Raw genomic sequence first — 15,207 nt, 5'->3', positions numbered from 1 at the left:
CAAGTCATTCAAAGTACTGTTTTGATGCATTTTATATATGCGATTGTTTTATTTTTTAACAAAGCAGTTTTATGCTACCTTTGCAAGCATATCATCTAACATTTCTAGTGGAATTTATTTCCGTCCCCCCCCACAATTCTATATGACAGTTGTTTAAATAATATCTTTTCTATAAAATATTCTGTAAAAGTTTTCATGTGCACAAATATATTTACTTTTAATGCATTTAGACATTAATGTTATGATTTCGTAACTGTTCATTAAATGGTATTTACAGCAGGAAAAGAAATTTATCGCACGTTTTTAATTTTAATGTGAATGCAAAATAATTTTTTTATTATAATGATAAATTATATTTCTATGCAACACACATATTGTTTTCTGTTACAGACTGCCCAGGCAATTGAGAACATGATTAATATGCATCAAAGAATTCCAGGCAGTATATTGATGGCCATTGTTGACAGAGTTTATGAAAAGCCAAAACAAAAAATTGTGTAAATCTGTGATGTTCATATTGAACAAAGTGTAAATATTTTAAAAATCATGCTAAAACTTACTTTGCCATATACTCATTTCTAATAAATAGGAACAAGATATAAATCTCTTACATTTTATATTATTCATGTATATTTTAACTTAAAAAAACTGAAATAGTTTTATAGTGAGAAAGAAAGTATGTGTGTTATATAAAGATAGATTATGAATTATGTGATATGAATTGTGCATCACAATTGTTTTGATGATGTAAAATTCATATGAATAGTATTATTATTTTGTGAGAAATGATGCATTTTCTTTATATGTATCTATTCTTGTACATTTATTTATTTATTTATATTTAATTCTTCAAGTTACAATATTTATATTACATTCTTTGCCATATGTACTGAACTATTACTTAAATATGTATGCTTTTATATACATACATACACAGCACATATCTTTTTATAATATAATTTTACAGTCATGTGATTTTTCGTGGTATTAGCATGGTATTAAGAGTGTTTTATTTTCCTGCTGCAAATTTATTTTGCAAGCCTTAGTATGCTTAAAGGCATTTTTCCAAGAACTGAGCAACTGTTTTATTTTTTGTTTTATGTTCTATTAATGATTAATCAATATGTGTGATTTGTGTACCAAATATTTTTTGGTTTAATTGCTTTTAGAAAGTTCGTATATATAATTCTTGATAATAATGTATTACTTCCCAAGAAAATTTGTCACATGTGAACCCAAATCTTATTTTTATACAAATTTATTTCATTATTAACTATATATTAAATTATGTATTTTACAGAATTAAAACTGTGGATGTATAAGAATTTATGTCAAAAATAAAATTGTACTTCTTTGTCACTACTTCTACTTCATAATAAATTAAAATAGAAGGTAATTAACTGTGCCAAGTAGATATTTTTACTTAGTAAAGGGGAGAAGATTTTTTAGGAATAATTTTGTATTATTATTTTCATGTAAATTAAAATGGTTAATATGAGAATCATTTCATGTGATATTGTATAACCTGCAGAAAAAGATTTTGGAATCTTCACACAAATTTTACTGCTTTTTGTAATAATTGATCATTGGTATTAATTCTTAAATAAAAATGTAGCATATTTATTTATATTTATGTACACTTTATTTTATGGTTTTGTGTTGATTTTTTTATTTTCCCAATGGTTAACTGGATTAAATATAAATAAAGTTTAGTTATTTAATCTCTAATTAAATAAACATAACATATATTTTCAAAAATGATTGAAAGATATTAGGCCATAGTAAAGCAATTCTCTTAATTTTTGCAGCATTTTCTATTTTTGTGATTTTTTTAAAAATTATAGTAAACTTTATAATTTTGGAAGTATGAAATCTTTCACATTAATATTTTCTAATGTCATTAGAGATTGCACAATTTTCATATTTATTATTGTTAAGCTGCTTAATATGAGTGAAAATAATCAGAGTTTTTATAGGTTAATAATGATGAAAGATACGAGAGAATTAATTTTTTTTAGATATTTGCAAAGTGTATGTATATATGTTTATAGTGTTTTGCTTCCTATATATTGATTTGCCTTACTTTGTAAAAAATTAGATCTTGAAAGCTTCTGTGCTAAAATGAAATAATTGTGTAATTGCATTATACATTTTTTCATATGATAGGTTTGTGTATATTGAAGAGCCAAAACTTTGAAATTATGTTTAAAAATTTGCCATTTTTGAAATAAAAATCAAATGCAGTTACGTTGAAAAAATCCACTCAGTAAAAATATCTGATATATAAGTAACCTTGTTTATTTATAAATATTGTAATTTTTCTCAGTTTTAAGAAGCTGTGGAATAGGTTATCATTAATTTTTTTGTAACTCGGGATTAAACTAAATCATGCTAGCAACCATCTAGAAATTATGTTGTTTTCATGTTTTTGTAATCACAAAACTAAAATTGGGGCTGTGTTATGTACCTGAAATTCTTTATCTTAAAGCATAATATGATTTTTTTAAAACAACAAAGTTATTTTAGGTCTTCTTTCCTCTGCCAATTAATGAAGGATTAGTTATTTCTAGTTTTGATGTATAATTATTCATACAGTTAGTGCTATTAATAATAATTTCATAAAACATCGTGTGTATTTTAGATTAAAAAATCAGAAGCAATGTAAATTTTTGAAGGGGGAGAAAAATTTGAAGTTTCCGACAAATATTGTGGGCAAAATATAATAAAAAGGCCTATGCAATTATTTTTGCAGTTGAATTGGGCAAGCTTCCAGCATTTGAACGTCCTTAGATCTCAAAATTCATATACAGTCAAAAGTCGTTAATTCGGACACCCATAATTCGGAATGATCTATAATCCGGACCTCAAAACTAAAAACTTTCTGCGCATGCGCCGCGTTGACACATGCGCATAGGCGTTTACGCGTGCGCGTAACACCTTTTACGACTGCGCATATGAGTGTGCGCAAGTGCAGAATACGTTTTCACGTGAGCGTTTTATGTATAATGGACGTATAAGCTAAAATTATCTAATTATCTATTTCAGTTAATGTTGATGATTGCGTGGTTCCTTAATTTTCGAATTGGATCCGGCTTATTATTTTTTGCAGACTGTAAGAGCAATTTTATAAAAGTAAGCTTAAACTTTCGATTATATCAAATAGAATTTCCGATACATATTTGTTAATATGTAAAGGATCTAAAGCGAAAGTATGTTTTGAAATCCGAAATCTGTTTATCAATTTCAAGCTGCTCGGCGGGGGGATCGCCGCGGCGGGCGCGTAATGAATTGGAAGTTGATCTGTCAACACTATCCTTATCTTCAGCGCAGATGTTTTTATTTTATTTGGCTTATAATTCCTTACCAAATGTAGTATTTCATCTCGATATGCTCCGTCTTTGATATGATTTAAAACAAGTTCCTCGTCATTATAATTCGCTTTCGATAGCGAAAAAAGTGACAGAGGTTATTGAAAACGAAAAAATTTCGATTGACAAATTAATCGGTGTTCTAGACACAGCAATTATAGGACTTGAACAGCGGAACTTTGTAACTGAACAAGAAATTATGTCTGTTTAATAGAATTAAAGAGAAAGTATTATCACATGAAACGAAGCAAAACTTAAACAACTTACATTGAAAGAAATGTTTAATAAAGTAAACAAATAAATATTAAGCTTTTTCTTTTTGCAAATTTTGATACCCTTTAGATCATAATTGTTCTTTATTTCATAAATTACGGTTTCATATTTTTAATTTTAGAATTTCTGCATGCCATCTTACGAGATTTAAACTGATGATCTATAATCCGGAAAAATCGATAATCCGGAATCGCCGAAGTCCCGACGAGTCCGGATTAACGACTTTTGACTGTATCAGCATATTCCATGCATTAAAAATCTACAATGAAAATTCCGTTATTATGTAATTATAATGTTTTCAGTATTTCTAATTGGCAGAGATAATGATAATGTATTATCACATTTACATCTAAAATATTTTCATTTGAACGGTTAAAAACTCGGGCTCACCAAATAACCTTTCTGTATATAAATGAACATTGAAATCTTTTTTTAGACATTTTTCAAAGGGGAAAAAATGCTTCTGATTTTTCAGAGCTTTTTGTAACTTCTGTTATTTAATATTTTCAGTTATTTTGCATAGCCTTTGTGTAATTTTACTCTTTTATTTAATTTCAATTACATGTATTATTTTTTAAGTCTATCATAATTTTATTATTTTCCTAAATGTTTACTGAACAAATATTTTTTTTCCAAAATTGTATTTATTTATACCATTTAATTTTTGTATTTTTGCATAAATTTTTCTTTAGCTAAAATTTACTATATCTGAAATGTTTCTTATTTGTAGTGAGATCTAGCGTATTTTACAGTTAAGTTTTGCAAAAACATTAATTTCTAATCTGAAATATAGTTTGTAATGAATATGATGTATAAGTTACATGATATGTAAATATGTATCAGGTGCATTAATATTAATAGTGCATTCAGATTATCAGAAAATAATAAGTACATTTTAAGTAATAATTATGCCCCCCCCCCCGAAAAAAAATTTACAAGCACTGATTATGACATTTCGAATTATAAACTTTATAAAAGGTATTTTTCATAATATATATATTACTTTCTGTGGATTTCATTGAACTACACAACTTATTACATACCATTAAAAGACTATATAATGTAGGTTTCTAAGCTGTCTTGTCTAACCTGTCCAGTCCAGAATAGTGGAAAAAACCAAGCATTTTGCATGTCTGAAGCAAAAATAGGAATAACCAACCTTTTGGATGAGTACTTTTCCTTACTTGTTGGTTATATAAGATGCTATGTATAGTTTTTATTGTAGAAAATTTAACATTTTGAAACTCAGTATCTGTTAAATTCGATTTTAAAAACAAGCTTGTGAGTGTATTTTTGAAATGTGATTTATAGATGTATTTGTCCTGAAATAATTTTAATGTGTATATGTATTGACAATCCAAGATAATGGATTGTAAGAATATAGGCATTTATTGATTCTAAGAGAATTAACAGGAGTGATATAGTAAGTCAGGTAACTGAGGAAAAACAATATTTTAATACAAAAGGCATTTTGTATTTAGAAAACTCTATATTAATGCATGTTTGTTTTCCATGTAATGAACTATATAATGAACTTTATTTTCTTAATAGTTTATGAGTGAAATTAAAACTAGGAAATAGTTATGTAAATAGTTATCAGAAATCAGTCTCTAATTGGCTTTAATTTCAAATTAAAAGGCTTATTTTATTTTGAGAGACAAATGCAGTAGCCATCAAATTATTTTGCCACATAAAAAAGCATTGTTTTTCTTCATCCTGAAATGCATTTTACCTTTATTTAAAAAAAATATCTGATAAGAATATCAGATCAGGTAAGAATTGACATATATAATCTAAAATATATAATTTTATTTATAAAATATACAAATGTGAATTACCCAGCCATTCAGTAATCATTCATCTCTTACTTCCTTTACCTGTATCCCTTACTTCCTTTACTTATAAAGATTTTTCCTTTGTTAGATAGATTATGCGTTAGTTACTTTCAGTACAGTGTGAATTTTTATACTGAAATGTTTATTAGCACTTTCTAGTTACTCCTAAGTATATTTTCAGGCATGATTTGTAGACATCTGATTATCTAATATAGAGAATTTTGTGCTTCATTATTTTGGTGGGAGTTTATTTTGATGGAGGAAAGTGGTAAACAGAACCTGGTCCTTTATCATTTCTACTGAACTTTTGCTTATTAAAATTGTAATAGATTGCATAATTTTTGAATTTATGATGTGCAGTTCTATAAATTAAAAAAGCACTTGTAATGCTGTTTATGCATGCAATTGGATTAAATGTAGATATCAATTTATTAACACACTAAAATAACTCTATGCTAGTTATTTTTATCTCAGTATGTTTTGATTGATATTTTGCAGCTGAAGAATTTAAATTAATTGTATCTTCAGTTAAAATGCAACTGGCACATTGATAAAAATGGGAGAATATTGTTGTATAATAACATTTTTTGTCATTACGATAAATAAACTGGAAAATCAGCTAGGGATGCATTTTTTTTTTTTTTTTTTGTGTGTGTGTGTGTGTAAAATGTAACAACAAGTTAAAAAATAAATAAAAACTGAGTATGTATTTAATAGAGAAATGTGGAATATTAATGTTCAAGATTCAAGATCCAATATGCTTTGTTTTAAAAAGATTCTTTTTTAAACTTTAGCAAACACGAAATGGAGCTGTATTACTTCGTCCAGATAAGAATTTATAACTCAAACGTACATGAAATTAAATTTTAAAGAAAATAAGAGGCTAAATAGAGAATTCAAATTATTTTCAATGCCAGATGCAAAATGTAAAAGTGTATTGAAAATATGCATTTAAAATACATATATTTTCGATACTGTTTATTTTTAAATACAAAAATGCTATTTATGTTTCGTTAGCTAGGTTTACTTGTTTGCCGTAAAATTGTTATAAATGTTTCAAGCTTCTATAACTTAAATATTTACATATTAGATGGAAATTAAGGATTAATAAGAGTGACAGTATACAGTGTACATATTTTATGAAATTGCCGAATAAATAAACTTGCTTAGAAAGGAATGAAATGAATTATATTGTCTGCTTATGTAGCCTGAAAATCATATGTAAATACACATGTACTGATTTAGCTAGAAAATTTCAGGATTCAAGAAAGTATTCTCAGATAGAGATATTCAATTTTATAATGTTTTGCAGCTGTTTCCTGTAGAATTTTCCATTTGAAATATTGATTCATTTGATTATAAATAATTGCTTGAATGTATGTGAAAGAGCTGATTTTTTAATTTAATTTATTAAGCTAATTAATTAGCAATTAAATTCACATGTGAAAAGGGAGAAACTTGATAAACATAATTTTGGCAAAACTAGTGGTAATGAGATAATTGGGTATAGTGAATTTAATGGAATGAAGTTAGTAAATTAATTGAGTATAGTGAATTTAATGGAATGAAGTTAGTATTTATTTTGCATTAAAAATAACTATGTTAAAGATTCTGATGTGATTTTTATCTTGTACTCTTAATTTCAATTGATTATTAGTCTCTGAATATGGTTTTGCAGTTTAAGCATGGATTGCTTATAAAAACAGTCTTGAAAGGGTGAGGACGATGCTTTTAATGGAAATCAGGTCTGACAGTTTTTAAATTTTTATTACTTATATGATGTTTTAAGGATATTTAATTTTATTTGACATTTTAGGAAAAGTGTAATTTTGAAAATTCTACAAAGTGTGCTATAATGTGCATTCCAAAATTAAAAAAAAAAAAAAAGAAAAAAAAAAAAATCTTTAATCATATATGTTGAAGGTGTTTATTATTTAACTACTCTATAGATTGCAGTATCACTTTTAAATGTTTTTATTTACTAAATTTTTTTATTAATAGAAAACAAACTTTTTCAAATATAAATATTTAGTGCATAGTTCATTAAATGATTCTCAGATTATTATTAAGACAAAATTATGTATACTTTAGAATTTTTTTTTTTTTTTTTATTCTTTCTCACTCTACTATTTATTTAAGGTAATTGTTGTGCCAGAGAATTAAAAGTCAAATAATGAAATCTAATTTAACATATTTTTCAGTTTAGTAATTATACTTAATTTTATGTTTGAAATTTAAATATGCATTTTATTCATAAAGTAAATTAAGTTTTTGTTTCTAGATATGCAAAAAGGAAGTAAATATTGTTTAAGAGAAAAATACAACTATTGAATATTTCATTACTTCATCAGGTATGAGAAAAGTTTGAATCAAGGTTTACCAAGACTAAATAAATGAAAGCATTTATTTTGTCAGTTGTTTTTTAAGTACTTTTCTGTTATCGGACCAGATTCAGAAGTCTATGCATGTATGTATCTGTGCATATACATGTACACACACACATCATATATATTTGCCTACATATGTACATTTCTGAATCCAGTCCCAATAACAGAAAAGTACTGTTTTTTAATTTAAAAAAACTTTTCACTTATTGTGCCTTTATTTTCTTTGTTTATCAAAATTAAAAACTGGTTATTTGAAAATTAAAAATTATGCAAGGATACATTTCCTTTTTTTTTTATAAATTTTATACTAGAATAATTATTAGTTATAACATGTAGCTAGAATCATTTTGCTGTTTAACAATTATTTTGATAGCCTTTTACTGAATTTACTATTAAAATTTTTATGGTGGGTCCTATATGAATATTAAATAAGTATTTGCTTTTTCCTATCATTGCATATAAAAAGTGTGTGTATAAGTATTAAGGTATTATTTAAATTTTCAACATATAAATGTTTAATTAAATATTTTTTAATTGAAGTAAAATGTGTAATTTGCAGTAATAATTAGTGAACCATTTTTTTGAAATAATCAAACACTTTTAAAAATTAAAAAAAAATTCATTATAAGAGTTTGTTTTTAATTTATAGTTATTTATTTATTTTACATTTTGCAGTCTATTGGTACTTAATTTTATGTATATTTTAACTTAGTCATTAAACTGCATTCATTGGTGAAGTAAATTATATAGAAAAAGAATATTTTTCTTTTATTGTTTTCGTGAAATCTTTCCAGAAAGTTCCTAGACAAAGTACATAAAAACTTTATTTGCTGATACATTCCTGTGTATCAGGATGGGCACCTCTGAAATTGCTTTCTCTGTTGTTAATATGCATTTTTGTTGAAGTAATTTCCATTGTTAAAAGCAGAGCTGAAGGTCTGTTTCCGATAGGTCCTTCAGCTACTTCATTGCAATATTCTTTGATTTAGTTTTGTTGTTTGATTTCTAAATTAACATTTGTTCATTTACACAATGAACAAATATTAATTTAGAAATCAAACAACAAAAATCAGCATTATATTTGAAATTTTTTGCAAGACTAGTTTTGATGGTTTTACCGAACCATCATCCTCAGTTGCCTTTTCTTCCTCAGCTGCCTCTACATCCTTTTCTTATTTTATCAATAGATGGCACCAGTAGCTTAACTTCTGTCCAGCCATTCTTATCTTATCTTATCTCATCTCGTTCATTTGCTCTTTGACAGCTGAGGATGATGGTTTGGTAAAACCAAGGGAATAGGGAAGCTATTTGAACATGGTGACAAATATGTGTTAGGAATTTACAAACAAACTAATGCTGTATGCAGTGACACATTATCAAGATGCAAAATCTATCTGCTTTTTCCCAGCATTTGCCTTTAGACACATCATTCACAGTATTTTAGGCATATCAAGGCTGCATTTATAAATAGTCTTTCTGGGATTTATAAATAGTAGGATTTATAAATAGGCTGCATTTATAAATTGTCTTTCTGGGATGAATCCATGGTGCACAATGCCTCAAATGTCAAAAAATACAAAGACCATGATTTTCAATTCTGGATCTGCTACTTCTAGATTTTGTTCAGGATTCTCCTTTCATATTTTACTGTTTGTTTGGTAGTTTTCATTATCAAATTAGATTTGCAAAATCAAGACTCGCAGCTGATAACTGTATCGAGAAAGTCTTCATTTACCAGTTAACACAGTACTTCTTCCATTTCAGACTAACTGATGATTAAAATTATCTGAAAACTTGCTTCCTGTAATTGTCATTCTTCCGGATTACCTCAATTAGTCATCAATAGCGCTGCCCACGAACACTTGAAGGCTCACATTATCAGTTACATTTTTTTTTGCTTCTCTTTTCAATATTTAACTTGGATAATGTTAACCACTGCATTGTGAACTTTCCATAAACCTATTTAAATATTTTTGGAGTGTTGGCGCAATTTTTAATTTAGACAAGAAGTTTCGCAGTAACGTCTTGCTCCATTAATGAATGCGTTGAACATGTGTCTCCTTCCCCTCCCCCCAGAATAACTACCCCAAAATATTGCAATTATGATGAATGTCATAAAGAAATAAAACTTGGATTAAAGATAAAGAACTCTATGATTGTGCTTTTCATTTTTAAACATCATGCTAGTTTTACAAAACAGAGAAACATTATCATACTTTGTAGGCCATATAAAATACACGTTTTTAGACCATATAAAATGTTGTTTCGTAGGTTGTTTCTTTCATTCATATTCTTGAAAATCTAAAGTATTTAAATTTAATTCGAATGTTTCATGATTTTCAGATTCATCTTCATTATCTATAACATGAGATATTTCATTAAAAAAAGTACCGAGATCAGAATTGTATTTAAGGGGATAGGAATGAGAAATCATAAACTAGAAGCATTTAGAGTGCTATCAGTATTAGTGTAGAGTTTTTAGTTATCGTTGTGTGTTTAGATTAATGGTTATATTTAGATTTTTAAAAATAATCTCAAAACTAATGTTTACTATGTTTTACAAGTATTTTCCTTGCATGTCATATGTGTTGTAGTGTAAAAAGATCTGATATTTTCCATGATTTATTTTTCTTATTATAGGTTAGGGAAAAGGTTGTACATGAGATCTAGAGTTCCCTTTTAATCTCATCTATGTGTTTACTTGTATATTATGCATTTACTTTTTAATTTTTCTTTTGTAATTTTATAGAAAAAAAAATGAAAAGTATGTATAATTAGTGAAAATTGATACAGCTCATAATTTTTATAACTGCTGCATTATTAACAGAGGGAATATTTCATTTTCTTGGCAAATAGATACACAGAGTTGAGGTGTTACTGTTCTATAATGCTGTACTTTATAGTATATATCTGAAATGTGAATATTACAAATAAAAACCAAGTTTTGATGATCTGTAATTAAATTGTGACTATTTAATTAAAAATTCTGCATATGTGAAAATTACCTAATTCAGTGGATGAGTGAAGAAATGCATTAAATGCATACTTTGCTGTTATCAGAAATAAAAACAGAGGACCATGACTCAAAAATAATTTTTATTTCACTCATGTAATACTAACTAGACTGCTACAGCATTTGTTTTACTATTATATTTGCTACACATTTGTTACTATAAACATTGGTACACATCTGTTTTACTGTGAAACTAAAGCAAATACAAAAGCATGTACGCATCGACATAATAACTTATACATTCTCGACAATGTGTCATTGGTTAGTCTGCAAAATCCACATTGTTTTCCACTGTTTGGCTTCTGGAAATTTGCATGAGGAAAAAGCATAGAACCTTTAAAACAGTTGAGATCAAAATCGCCCACATATTTTTATGTAGTGCATAGCTAATACATATGGTGGAAAAGTTTTAATTTTCAACTAAAACCAAAATTTATATAAAGGGAAAGGTAATCAGATAAATGTATTGCACTTAAAAAACAATCTGTTCATTAGATGCTTAAAGAAGAATTTTGTGTGAAAGTTTTAGAATAATGCATTTATCTGAAATATCCATGCTATATCAATGGAAGCTCTTTAAGCCACAATTTACATTTTGATACCCCTGCCAAATTGCTGCAGTTCTAATTTTCGTCTTTTTTATCTTTTATTTATTATTATATTATTTTTCTATTTTATAAGTCTCCAGATATAGTATATCTGTTTTTCTGTTATATCGTATAACATTGCTTTGGGTAACTTTTTAGCAAAAAATTTTGTGTTTCATTAGATTTTTATCGTAATAGTTTTTTGTACATTTGAAGGAAACTTTTTTTTTACAAGAAATATTTCTGAAAAATCTTGTTAGGTCCAAAAATTATTAATTAAGCATTTGATAACATGGAAAATTTGTTTGGAAAACACAGGGTTTATTGCTTTCTTTTGAAATCTTTTCTTTATATATACTCAAACTAAAATGTCTTTTTTGAAAACTGAGTGCATGGGTATAATTTAAGTGTTGCAGTATGTTGTATCACAGTAAATTTGCATTAAAATTATTTTAATACATTATTTCAAAAATTGTATCTGTAGAGGTTTATTTTAAATATGCTATCAATCAAAAGTAATTTTCGTTCTGTGCATTTTTTTTTCTTTTAAATTCAAAATTTCATCAATATAATTAAAGTAATTTTAAACATTCTACTTAATCATTGTAACATGAATAGCAGTTATAAACCGTCCATGTATTAACAGTTTCATCTGAATACTTGCATTCAGATTTGAAATGGAATTTTTTTTATTAATGTGTCATGAAATTTTCTGTATTCTTAAATTATTTGTGCCATATATTTAGTATGTGTATTGTAAAGATATAAGTATACTTAATGTATTGATATGAAAGATCTTTTTATTCCGTGTTTTTCTTGGCCATATGCTTTATGTAATCATAATAAAATGAAAATTTTCACATTTTCTTTAATGAAAAATTTCTGTTGCAGATCATTTAATCCTTTTGTATTAATTACATAACCTTGATTTATTTATAATTAGAGTATAGTTCAGGAATAATTATTATAAAATATTTAAATGATATTTATTTTGATCCACATTTGATATAATATGATTAAATAGAACTTTATTGTCCTGTCTTTTAATGTTTTTTAAAAGGCAGAAGATAATGTTAGTTAATTAATAAAAGCTGCTTATTTAATAAAAAAAAAAGTAAAGTATATCAAACTGCAATATTGAGAAATTTTTCTCTAATGATTGTTTTTATATCGTATGAATGTTTTATTTCATTAAAAAACTAATTTTTTTATTACTTAATTGTGTATTATATATAAGCCAAAAACTTAGAAATTTCAAATTAAGATAATAAGTTATTAAAGTCAAGCAGTATGTTGTAAAATTAATTAAACAAAAGAGACCAACAAAAAAGATTTTTAACAATTTTATAATTTTATATTAGTTTTATTACTCAAATTTATTACATTATATTCATTTTATTGCTTTTGTTTCACTTTTGATGTGTGTATTTCCTGTTGGATGATTAACCCTTTTCTTGATTTAATTATTCTCTCTTGATTAGAGATCTATATATTTTGAATAATGTTAAATTAATAAATTCCATTAATGTCATGCAAAATGCTGCAGAATTAAGTGGCAATGAAATAAACCAAGTGAAGTATAAATTTAAAAAGTTTGAAGAAATATGTATAATTTCGTATTGACGTCTGCAAAGTGTATGCAGTGCATATGTTTTTCTACATTTTTAAAGCATTTCTAATGCTATTTTTATTGTCTTTTTTAAGTGAAATTTTCTTTCAAGAAAAATATTTTAAAGAATTAATGTTGATTTTCTCTCATATAAAATATCGTGAAAGAAATAGAAATTTATTATTATTATTATTTTAAATTCTGTTTAGATATTCTGTAGAGAGCTGAAAACTTTTTGACTTGAAATGTAAAATTACGTAGTTGAAATTTACATTTTACGGTAGACTCTCCTGAAATTGCTCTGCGTGTATTATATTTATTGTTTAATGCAAATAAACTGGTTGAAGTTTTTGAATTTTTATCAGATGATGATATTAGTAATTTCATTCTCCCCTTTTATTAAAAAAATTCTGTTGTCAGCAGTTTGTATATGTATATATGAAAGTGAGGAGCATCCAAATTAGCTACACAAAGTGAATAAAAGTTGTTAAAGAGTCAAATGGTCTGCTGCATTTTTAGTATTTTACATTTTTTGTGTTATTGTTACTACATATGCTTTTAATGAAGTTTTATCACTTACAAATTTTTAAGTATATTTATAAAGTTCTGCAAATGTTCAAGAAGTTTGTGTATTTAAAGGACATGTTCGTTTGCAAATAATAAAACATGTTGTAGGGAATAAAAATAGTGCTGAATTTAAATGTATATTTTAATATTTCTACAATATTATATCTTTTCTTTCCTCATTTTAACTTAAATATTTTTTAAAATTGCAACCAAAGGTGTTATGTGAATAAATATGAATAAAGTACTCAGTATTCTGTTTTAGAGAGTTGAAATTAAATTTTAAGGAAATAAATTATCTGTCAGAAAAATGGCATGTGATATTATTTAAAAATTTATATATATATATATTTAAACAAATTTAAATTTAAAATTTAACAAACACGTATAAAAGTAATAAAAAAAAGCCAAAATAATTTTTAAAAATGTGCAAACATATAAAAGATTTAATTCTATAATATTTAATATTTTTACTATAACAAATAAACTATAAAAATTTTACTATAACAAATACTATAAAAATTTTTACTATAACAAAGATAGCAGCTTGACAATCAACTTTACCTACATAATCGCCATCTATATAATTTGAAGAACACACTTACTTCTCTTTAGCAACACTTTTGCAGACCCTAACACTCATATAGTAGGTAAGTTAGAATTAAAACTTACTGTTTACTTGCTTTAAGTATTTTTTAAAATTTTTTATGTAGTATTTAAGTATTTTCTAAATATGAAATTATATTTTTAAATATATATTTGTTTTTTAAAAATTGTGAATTAGTTCTTTTTGTTTCTTATTGGTTTTTATGGATTATGTCTAGTTCTTTTTTAGTTTCTTTTTATTGATATGCATATTCGTGTCGGGGAGGTTTCTGCAGACAAGGTTTTCTAAAATACATTGGTTTCTAGATTTTTTTATAAAAAATAAATTTTTTAAAAAATTTTAATTAAAAAAAAGTTTAATTTAATACTTGACTTTACTTGCTTGTTTCTCAAAAGGCTTCATTAGAACTTTAATTCTTAAATGTTAATTTCTAAGGGTACCACTTTATTGGTATTTCTTTTTACTTTTGGTTTTGACTTTTACCCTTGCCTGCATGAATGACGAAACACGAATTGAATGATTGGAGAGTTAGGTTTGGAGGCAACTTCCCCTTGATAAGTCTGTCTCCTGCCTACTCTACAGTCATTCACTTATGCATTTTTAAAAAATTGTTTAGTTTAATTTTAATTTTCTAAATTAGTGAATTTATTTTCATCGATTAGTTTTGCACTTGATTTGCTTATGCTTCTGAATTTAAATGATATTGTAGATTAGTTCGAGAATTAAATCTTTTAAATGTTTGCACATTTTTTTAAATTATTTTGGCTTTTTTTTTTTTTTTTTTTATTTTGGCTTTAAATTTGCTTTTTTACTTTTATACGTGTTTGTTAAATTTTAAATTTAAATTTCATTCCTTGCAGCAATGGCGCAAAGAATATTTAACTAAATTTGTATTTAAATTAAATTCTTTTAATTAAATTCAATTTATTCTTATGAAATATATATATATATAATATACAAGAGA

The 15,207-nt window shown here is 25.7% G+C and overlaps 1 protein-coding gene across 3 annotated transcripts in view; it reads left to right on the top strand.

Moving 5' to 3' along the window:
• Positions 1–13,572, top strand: part of LOC118204065 (DGAT1/2-independent enzyme synthesizing storage lipids-like) — an 84,920-nt gene extending 71,348 nt beyond the window's left edge. For all 3 annotated transcript variants that reach the window (XM_085825317.1, XM_035376386.2, XM_085825318.1), the window contains one exon: positions 391–13,572. In XM_085825317.1, coding sequence (XP_085681443.1) covers positions 391–501 — 111 coding nt within the window. In that variant the 3' untranslated portion in view covers positions 502–13,572. The remainder of the gene's footprint in view (positions 1–390) is intronic.
• The last annotated feature ends 1,635 nt before the right edge of the window (positions 13,573–15,207 follow it).

This window comes from Stegodyphus dumicola, chromosome 10, assembly GCF_044657685.1.
Source record: "Stegodyphus dumicola isolate Sdum_Otavi_A_Nest chromosome 10, ASM4465768v1".
Taxonomy (NCBI): Eukaryota; Metazoa; Arthropoda; class Arachnida; order Araneae; family Eresidae; genus Stegodyphus; species Stegodyphus dumicola.
Note: the sequence above shows the minus strand (reverse complement) of the source record. Positions and strands in the feature narration are given on the sequence as shown.